General features: G+C 49.6%; 1 protein-coding gene across 2 annotated transcripts in view; it reads left to right on the forward strand.

Annotated features, from left to right (window-relative positions):
• The window catches only part of NTNG2 (netrin G2), a 46,326-nt gene extending 44,458 nt beyond the window's left edge, over nt 1-1,868 (forward strand). For both annotated transcript variants that reach the window (XM_032200128.1, XM_032200127.1), the window contains 3 exons: nt 150-317; nt 720-854; nt 1,204-1,868. In XM_032200128.1, the coding sequence (XP_032056019.1) occupies nt 150-317; nt 720-854; nt 1,204-1,427 (527 nt within the window). In that variant the 3' untranslated portion in view covers nt 1,428-1,868. The remainder of the gene's footprint in view (nt 1-149; nt 318-719; nt 855-1,203) is intronic.
• The last annotated feature ends 8,726 nt before the right edge of the window (nt 1,869-10,594 follow it).

Consider the following 10,594-nt stretch of genomic DNA (forward strand, 5'->3'; position numbering starts at 1 on the left):
CCAGTGCACACACACAGCCCAAGCAGCCCCATGTAGGCAGCGAGCTTTGCCTTTTGCTGGAGCAGAAGGCTCCTCCAAAGCCTGCGGCTCCTCACCTCCACCCGTGAGGGAGGGAGGCCCTGGGCCCAGCTCTCTCCTCCTCCCCGCAGACTGCGAGTGCTACGGCCACTCCAACCGCTGCAGCTACATCGACTTCCTCAACGTGGTGACCTGCGTGAGCTGCAAGCACAACACGCGGGGCCAGCACTGCCAGCACTGCCGCCTGGGCTTCTACCGCAACAGCTCGGCGGAGCTGGACGACGAGAATGTATGCATAGGTGAGCGCTCGAGCCGCCTCGTGCCACGGGGTGGGCTTCGGTTCAGGGGGCGATGCGTCCACCTGGGTGCTCCCGGAGGATGGCAGCTGTTAGAGCAGCCTGCCACGCCATCAATTTCCTGCCGGCAAAGCCCAAATAGTGTTTTCCAACTAGATTCAACTGCATTGCTGTAGCAGGAGTTGCTTAGACATGGGTGGGGGTGGTCTTTGTACCCATGTTTGTGCTGTTGGACCCCTCTCGTGCAGCCGTGCCCCCCCAGCCCCTGGGCTGTGCAGGCTCTCCCAGGGCCCTCCCATATCACGTAGTCGGGCTCTCCCCAAATCCCCAGCATCTCCAAGGGGGACATCAGCAGGCACAAAGTCCATGGGCAGGACAAGGCCTGACGGCGCTGTCTTTGGCCAGAATGTAACTGCAACCAGATCGGCTCCCTGCACGACCGCTGCAACGAGACCGGCTACTGTGAATGCAAAGAAGGCGCCACGGGGCCCAAGTGCGACGACTGCCTGCCCAACTACTACTGGAGGCAGGGCTGCTTCCGTAAGTACCCCGACAGCACCACGGGCATCCAACCTGAGCCAGGGGCAGCAGGAGGAGGGCCCAGGCACAGGGGGATCTCCAGCACCGCCTGCTCGGCTGCCCCGTGATGCTCAGGCTGTGGGGTGAGCAGACTCCGACCATTCCTCCCAAATCCCAAAAGCTTTGAAGTCTGCAGCGCCTCACTCTGTTCCTGCAGCCTTGGGCCTGATCTAGGCCTGTGAGGGTGGGATAATTTAAGCCCCGGGAGCCATAAAGGAAAGCCAAAAAGCTTTCTAGCTTCTGCTGCAATCGAGGGGTTTAAGGCACCGTGGACAAACTCCCCTCACCTTCCTTCCCTCCCATCCCGTAGCCAACGTCTGTGACGAGGAGCTCCTGCTCTGCCAGAACGGCGGCACCTGCTACCAGAACCAGCGCTGCATCTGCCCCGTGGGCTTCAAGGGGGTCCTGTGCCAGCAATCGCGGTGCGAGGCCGACAAAAAGGACTGCGACGGTGCCCACAGCACGCGCGCCGGCCTCAGCACCGTCCTCCTCGGCGTGCTCGCCCTCCAGCTGCGCGGCTTCGTGGACCTCTGAGGGCTGGGAGGCGGGAGCCCAGCCGAGGCACATCACCCGAGGGACCCGGGGAGCCCGAGGTAACGGGTGGCTCTCCCCACCGGCTCCTCCGCCTTCCTTCACGCTAGGACTTGCACAACGTCTTTCGGTCCACTTTCCAAGCAGAGAGGTACGCAGAAAACCAGGGGCCGACTCCTGCCCGCGAAACCATCCCAGCTGTAGCCGGGGTGGCCACAGCACCACGCCAGCTGCCGAGCAGCAGCGAGGGGACTGCACCAGTGCACACCAGTGCACACCAGTGCCACGGCCCCGCAGGGACCCGTGGCCCATCCTTCCTCCCGCGCAGCGATGCTCCTTCCCTGCTCTGCACAGGGCAACCAGGGACCACCAGGGCCCTGGTGAAACAGTGCCGCGATCCAAGGGATATTTTTTTTACGATTAATTTATTTACTTTGGTATAGGCTGGGATGTTTTTTTTTGTTCCTTTTTTTTTTTTAAAAAAACCCCTCTCTTAGTGTCCCATTTTGAAAGAGCCTGTCATGGTACCTCCAGAGCCCCACCACACTACAGGGAGGGAGGGCAGAGGGGGCTCTGGTCCATCCTTGCTGCATAGTCTCACATCCCACTGGCGGCCGGGCCATCCACGTGCTGTTGCCTACAGCTCCAGTTGCTGCATTGATTTTGTATTTCATTGACGGGTTTTGTTTTCTTGCACTTAAGGAGAACATAGGGGGCCATTAGGCATATGGTGTGTGAGGAATGCAGTGTCTTATCCACCCATTTCCGTATAGTGTACGGTTTAAATACTTTTTTTTTTTTGGTAGAGACTTATTTTTCTTTGGATTAAATGTTATAAAAAAAAAAAAAAAACACAACTTAAAGGGACGTTTTGCCATGATGGTGTACTCTCCTACAGTAAAGCAACTATCAACTGCTGCTTGATCACCCCGTTTTCCTTTCTGTGTGCACAGTTAATTACAGGTAAAGACTTTTATTTTTGGATTCATAATGTCCTCTTGTGTTTTCTGAGTCGCTACCAAGGTGCACCACATGGTGAGGGAGAAGGGAGGGAGGGGTTGCTTCATCACTGAGAGCCATTAATTATTTCTCCTAATTACTTTGCTGAACTTAGGTTACACTACTATCTGTAGACAATGAACAGAGCCTGAATGATATATTAAGCACCGGTCTTGTGCTGAAATGCCATTTCCAAATGAGCCTGCAGCAGAAGGCTGGAGAGGCCGGGGATATTTCTCCAGGGGGGGATCTCAGCTGTCCAACCCCACTGCATCACCCCATAGAGCAGGTGCCGTGCTGCAGAAAAAGCTGTTTATTTCAATATCTTCAAGCAGCCACGTCAGTATAGAGCTCATAGAGAATCACCTCATTTAAGGCTCGTAAACGTGCTGCTATCGGAGGAAGCGTATGCAGTCGAGCATATAAAAGAAGGTAGGAGAAACCTGAGACAAGAAATAAGGGAACTCTGTCAGAACAAGAGGAGCATCATCAGCACAAGAAATTTAATTTTGTCTTAGCCAAAGCCTTACCAAGCCAGGAGCTGGTTGAACAGAGGAGTGCACCAGCAGGATCCTGCCCTCTGAGCCAGCCCAGGAGCCCCACGCAGTCCAGGCTGGAGCCACCCTGGCATTTCCAGGTCTGGTGTCCTTGCCCGAGTGCTGCTCCAAGAAGTTCTCTCAAGGTTTCTGTTCTGTGTCAGTGCTCTGTTGTCCTGTCCCTACAGCTCACACTCATCACTGCTTTTGGCTGGCACTGGGAACGGACCAAGTTTTGCACACCCAAGAGGCTGCAGCATCGTCCTGCCTAACGCTGCACACCCCAGCGTGCAGCCACCTCCACCGAGAGGATGCAGTGAACTTTTCATAAAGGAAGCAGAAGAAAACTGGAGTGAAGGCACAAGATAGATAGTGGCACATCAGAGAGCAACATGAAGAAATGTGGGGCCTATTTTCAGTGGCCAGGACTTCAGCATTTAACATCACAGAGGAAGGTCACAGGACTTAATTAATCCACCACAAAAGAAGCGAGGGTTAAACTCACTCTGCCAAGATCTGATTTCTGAGGGAGGGGGCTGACACAAGCATTTCCTCCCTTTAATGCAGTCGTTTGCTGTCTGTTGCTATTGACACTTGCTCTTTCTTTGTACTTTCTTACTGAGATATATTTAAAATCCTCATACGCTACCGTCCGTACAAGTAGTAACACAGAACAGACTGTAACAAGATCAAGATCTCTAATGGCACTTCTGGAAGGTGAAGCACACATTCTCCTCTCCTTGCACTTGTGTTTTTCTCCAGCAAATTAGATTAAGCAACAGAAAATTTACTACTTCATAAAGCTATATCCCAGACAAGCTCTGCACCCAGCAGCTTCCCTGCAATTGCACACTTTTATTGCGATGCAAGCAGGAACGTGTCAAGGAGCAACAGCACCGAATTCCTGTAGAAAATAACCACAGGAGAGCACAACAAAGCTTGGAACAGCCCAAGAGAGATTGCTGTAGGTGATATACCACTGCACTAGCCCTTGGGGGGATTTTCCTTTGGTTGATCGGGTGTTGTTTGGTTGGGTTTGGGGTTTTCTTTGTTTGTTTTTAGGATAAAATGTCACTGGCTTCCTAACCAAGTCACGAAGTTGGTGCTGCCTTCCTGTGAAGCCCAAGTAGCACTAATGTTCAGTCCTGGACCTCTTTAACCAAAGCCCGGTGAATAGTTCAGTAACTGCAAGCAGACGTGGTGCTAATCCTCCTGCAGTTCTGCCAGAGGACACTTGAATACTGTTCAGGAAAAAAGAGAAACCAAACACAAGCCTACCCTCCACCCTACCCCTACAATCCTTAGGCTCTTGCTACTGGTGCAGAAGCACAGACCTCAGAAATAGTAATTGCAAAGGACAAACGCTCCAGACTTCATCTCCCAGAGGAAATTAAGTGGCATGCAGCCTGTGAGCAGGAGCAGAGGAGCAAGTTTCAGCTGGGGCAGTCAACCTCCTGATCTCCTCTTGCGGTTGCTGCACGGGGCTGCCCCTGCTTGCTGCACATCAGGACGCTGTGTTACCTGCCTAAATGCACTAAACAACTTGCAGTCACCTAAGAGAAATCACCGCAAGACAGGAAAAGATAATCTCACACCAGACTTAAGCCTGGTATTTAAGAAAATAAAGCTACAGAAAGCTTCAGTGCTGAAAACCCCTCAGCTGCAGCCGCCAGTTAGCGGAGAGGTGTACACAAGGAGAACGGAGCATTATTGAAATCAGACTGAGAGAAACCAGCACAGCAAGTACCTGCAGAGCCTAAAGTTCTTCTTTAAGAGACGTTTGTGCATTAAGAGGGAAGTTGTCCTAAATGGGACAAGCTGTCCAACGAGCTTGCTACTTCACTAGTGGAAGGTTAACCAACGGGTACTTCTCTTTCCGAGAAAAGCCACTTGCGCTCTTTCAAGAGGTTTTCGTGTGTATCCTGCCGCCCGCGTGCAGCCGGCATTTGATTCCTTTGAAAAAGTTTTTAAATTATACTTCTGTCTGCAAAGAGGTGACCTCTTCAAGCTGTATAAGAAGAGCTTTTGATTTTTCTTGTTTACCTCAAATTCTTCTCTGTTTTTTAACTATTTAGAGTACCCAACAAATCTAGGTATTCCAAACCAAAGCTGCCCTGTGAGAGGGATCACAGCGGCCGGGCTGGGCCCACAGCCCCAGCTGTAGAGAAGCCAACAGCAGCCTGGCTTTATGAACATTTACTTGCTCACCAGATGAAGTGTGAAGCCTATAGGTGCCGTGAGCTGCAGACAGAAGAAGGGGGGCGTAAAAGAATCTGCTGGAACTTACCGGGTATGGTGGTGGTTGGTTGGTTTTGTTTTGCTGAAGATGGGCAAGCAGATGCCTCATCTGCAAGAGGGGTTGTACGCCTTTGTAGTGGGTTTACGTGGCAAGGTTTTGGTAGCAGGGAGCCATAGGGGTGGTTTCTGTGAGAAAGATCTAGAAGCTGCCCCATGTTTGGGAAGGGCCCCATTGTTTTCCAGATCCGAGCCAATAAGCGATGTTGTTTTGCGCCTCTGTGAGAGCATATTTAAGACAGGGAAAAAACGCTGCGCCACACAGCAGCCGGGAGAGTCAAGGGAGTGGGAGAACAGCCTTGCACCAAGGTCAGTGTAGAAGGAGGGGGAGAGGTGCTCCAGGCGCCGGAGCAGAAGTCCCCTGCGGCCTGTGGTGAGGACCATGGTGAAGCAGGATGTCCCCCTGCAGCCCATGGAGTACCACGGTGGAGCAGGGTTCCACGCTGCAGCCCGTGGAGGAGACCACGGTGGAGCAGGTGGCCCTGCACCGACGGAGGCTGCCGCCTGTGGAAGACCCCTGCCGGAGCAGATTCCGGGCCGGACCTGTAGCCCGTGGAGAGGAGCCCACGCAGGAGCAGGTGATCTGGCAGGAGCTGCTGCCCGTAGGGGAGCCAGGTTGGAGCAGTTTTCTCCTGAGGGATGGACCCCGTGGTACGGACCCATATCTGGAGCAGTTCTGGAAGAGCTGCTGCCTGTGGGAAGCCCACGCCGGATCAGTTCATCAAGGACTGCATCCCGTGGGTGGGACCCCACAGCACAGGGGACGAGAGTGACCGAGAAGGAGCGGCAGAGAAGAAGTGCTGTAGACTGACCATAACCCCCATTCCCCGTTCCCCTGCGCCGCTCGGGGGGAGGAGGTGGAAAAGGGTGGATGGGGGGGGGAAGGTGCTTTTGTTTTTTTTTTTTCCTTTGTTTTCTCACTTCTCTCGCTTGTTAGTTGTAGGCAATAAATCTTACTATCTCCTTATGCCGAGTCTGTTTTGCCCGTTACAATAATTATTGCGTGATTTTCTTGTCCTTATCTCAATCCTTGAGCCCTTTTCACATATTTTCTCCCCATTCCTCTTTGAGGAGGGGGAGTGAGAGAGCGGCTGTGGTGGAGCTCGGCTGCCCACTCGAGCGGAACCACGACAGCCTTGCGCAGGCTAGAGTAGCAAAAGCAGCACGCTGTTAGTGGTGATGGTCTCACCAACCACTTTTATTCTGTATTTGGCTTCTGTGAAGAGCCTCAGAAGTAAATAAAGGATAAAGGCGTTGAAGTATAGAGAGCGTTATTGCCAGAAGTGACAGCAGATCTGGAGTCTGAAGAGCTTTCCATCGCCACCCTTCTGGCAGGGATGTGGTGCTTGGCCACTGTCATGCAGAAACTGGCTAAAAATTGCAGTGATTTGAGATGCAGAAATGAGCTTCAGACTGTCCTAAAGGCTCCTTTTATCATTTTTATTCTCGAGGTGTCATAACAAGCATCACTGCAGGGTGAATCGTGTGAGGAACGCGTAAGAATATCCATTTTTTCCCCAGTGCTATGTTTTCTCCCGGCCAGCAGCACTACAAAGCTCCAAAAGCTCCATCCCCACCCTGCTCTGTGCTATTTCAGGGATTACAGAGAAGGGAAACCTCCTTTGTAGCAAAGGAAGGAGATCTGGCTTGATAAAACAGCGCAGGCAAGACAAAATGGGACAGTCACATCAGTGAAGCCTGTCAGGATGATAAAACAAGTTTTCTACTTTTTCACGGTATCGAATGTACTCGAGCTACCTTTGTTTTCATTCCTATCACTGTTTGCCTGGGAGTTCGTGGCAAATTAGTCGAGGCCTTAGCAGACAGGTACGTATGGCTGGAAGGTCTCGTGTCAGCAATATTCAATGCACAAGACTGCTTAGCTTACATTTATTTGTATTAAAGAATAACGCATTGGGCTCCTTTCCAAGCATTTTAAAGACAAGAAAGGAGACCTAATATACGAGTTGGGAACGAACCCGTTGTGGCAAGAGACTGTATTATATTGTTAACATTATAAATTCCATTTACAATACAGCAGCCATTTCATCCATCATTTATTCATGTAGACTAGAGGGAACATCTCGCATTTCTAGGACCACAGTTCTGCTTATCCTCGGTATTGCCACAGTCCATAGGCCACGAATAAAGAGCCCATCTCCAGTCGTTGGCTGTTTCAGTCTCTCCTGTCTATATGGAAAAGTAAACCACGACATCTCACCACACTTCAGTAACTACAAAAAAAAAGTCAAACTGAAATCCTGGGGTTTCCATGTTATATTTGGGTCTCACCTGGGACTGAGAACATTGTTTGCCCTCATCGGTATGTTTGGCCACTGCAATTCCTTCTTGCTCTAGGAGCACACACTGATGGGTGCTGCCACGGCAGGGAGTTATTTCCTTACACAGGAACAGACTGAGCTCCTTGCAGGGCACAACTCAGTCTCCCAGCCCCTGTGCCTTCACCCCTTGAACCCAGCTGCCAATTAGTTTCTGCACACAGCTCATCTACAAACCAGTGCTGTAACACCTCATCACTTCACCAGTGCTACCAGCACTGGAAGGGTGAATTTAGACAAGAGACTGGGAAGAGCTGCTGGTGTTCTCGGCGCTGCATAGGCCTCCCCCTCAGCAGCATCGCTCAGCTCCCGTGACTCCTACCCCCAGTGTGAGCGATCACCAGCTCCCAGCGTTACTCAGGCGCGGGTCCTGCTGCCACCAGCGCACCGTGAAGCAAAACCCTCCCAGCTGTTTTTCCCCAGAGCAGGTTAACGCCTCTGCAAGCGCTCAGCTCCTCTGGCAGGCTGGCAGACTTCTGCGGGTGTAACTGGCAGAGCCACCCTGCCCCGAGCCAGCACCCAGAGCACACTGCACATACAGTGAAACAGGTAAGGAGAACTTCTTAAAGTACCTGTTTGGATGTTCTCATTAGAGATACGGCTCTGGTTTGGAGTAGTGGTACAGAAAACAATTGGAGTAAAGTTTAAAAGAGCAAGGAATAGACAGAATTACAGTACACCTTCACAGGTAAGCCTACTTCACATACAACCAAAGAATTAAAAAAAAATAATAATCACAAAATAGCCTAATACTTAGAAGAGATTTTCCCTTCCTAATGGTACCAGTAACCAACAGCACCACACAGAGAACTGGTTTTGCACTGAGAATTAAGATGCCAAGCTTGGAAGAAGAATGAAAGCCTCTGTGTAAGAATTTGAACATTTATTCCAAAGGTTTTTTTGGCACAAATTCCAATTAAACTGTTTCCCATTAACTCGTGTTGAATATATTCTTTACTGATTTTTCCAACTTCTGCGCTCGGTGAAGGAGAATCACTGCACAACCTCCTCTGTCATCACTTCTAAGATAACATTTAATGAATAAAGCAACCTACACTCACAGCTTACAGTCTGCCCGTAATACTAAGTATTTTAAACACACAATGGAAATAGCGGAGAAGTTATCAAAATTGTATCTGATCTGTTTGTCCCCCAGTGCAGATTTTATTTGTATCCCTAAGAAATGTGCTTTCAAATAGAGTTTGACTGTTTGTAACACATTATGGATATTAAAGATGGTTAAAAAAAAGTTAATTCCAACTACAAACCTAATCTGAGTGATATGGGAAAAGTGTTCTGAGTGAAAAGCACTCCCACATTTTATTCCATAATACACCCGCAATGATACAGACTGATACAGTAGGATTAAGCTATTGCTGGAAGATCAACAACTTACATCAGACAAATAAATCTAGGATTACATGAAAAAAAAAGTTTGAGCCCCTGGCCATGCCTCACATATGATTTATGGAAAAAGACAGGAATTATCAAGTTAGATGATTTACATGCTGTGTACATAATACAAGAAAAATGAAATGTTAAAATAAAATTCCTTCCAGCATGTACTAAGGACCGTTCTCAGAAGAACACATTCTGAAACACACCGTTTAAGCAGGAAGAAAACAAGAAGAAAGGTCTCTGAGAAAATTCCCTTGACCAAGTTCTGTTTAATGGCCAGAAAAGCATCTCCTCATTCACGCTGTTGGCAGCTGTACTTACACGAAGGCTGTCCACATGGCTTCCACAGCTATGGGATCTTACAGCAGCTTGCAGAACAGCAGCCTTTTAACATGCTAAGAAACAGCAGGCAGGACAACACGTCTCTGACAAGAAGGTTTCAAAGACAGCAGTGTTTTAAAGTATTCCTATTAACATAAAGGGAGGTAACACCTAGGGATGGATTCTGTGAAGTGGGAGCAACGAAGTGCCCAATTCCTGGCACTCAGATTTGTTCAGGCAGCCTTCCTTCTCACACAAGGTGCCCAATATCAAGGAAGAGTCACGGCAGTTTTAGAGGCACGTATACTGCTGACAGAAGGTCAGGGTTCACTGAAGCAATTAAGATTGCAACACGGTGAATGACTCAAGCTGAACACTGCGCACACATCCCCATTTCACTTCACAGGTATCTCAAAGGCCAGAATTCTCCCCTATTATCTTGAATGCTCAGCACAATGAGCTGGACACACACAGACAGCAACTAAAGCCTCCCAACACACCTACAGCACAGTTGGTGCTGGTAAAGCACGTTTCTTCTGAGCTCAGGTACGTCAAGCATGCAGGTTACACTGGCAGCAATCACCATCCACCTGCTATGTGGTTTTTTTGTTCAGCAAGCCACCCGCCTATCACCGAACTGGACCACACAGACTGCTTTGGAGGGGGTTAAATAAAAGAACAAAGGTAACACTCATCATTGCAATGAATGTGTCAGGACAGAAGCATAAATAAGATTATGCTTAAACTCCAGCCTAAAAAATCTGGCAGCTCATTCCCTTAGGGAAAGCCACTTCTGTTACAGAACCAAAACCATCCTCACATATTGCTTAAACATTTTTCACCGTACCAGAACCTGCTCCCGTTACATGACAGGTCTTTATTTTCAGGCGCAAGATTCACTTACCAGAGCTCGTGCGCAACGGTAAGATTGATGGTTTCTTTCTAGGTCTCATAGCATCAGGCCTCAGCACAAAAGTCAGGCACGGTACAACCATCCCTTCTCAAGCCACAGCTAGAAAGGGACAGCAGGATACTGCCGGCATGTAACATGCAGGATTTTGACCCAAATGCCAGGTAGCAGCCTGGCTTTGCATACAATGCACCCAACTTGTGTTAACGCAGCCTGGTGCCGCATCCTGAGGCAGAAGCACACGAGACCCTCTCCATGCACAGCTCTGCACACAGGAAATGTTGCTGTTCGCTCGCTCAGGACAGACGCACTGTATTCCAGAAAAGAAAAAACACTTAACTCTTACGAGAAATAATTCCACTTTTATTTGAA

The sequence above is a fragment of the Aythya fuligula genome, chromosome 19, assembly GCF_009819795.1.
Source record: "Aythya fuligula isolate bAytFul2 chromosome 19, bAytFul2.pri, whole genome shotgun sequence".
Taxonomy (NCBI): domain Eukaryota; kingdom Metazoa; phylum Chordata; class Aves; order Anseriformes; family Anatidae; genus Aythya; species Aythya fuligula.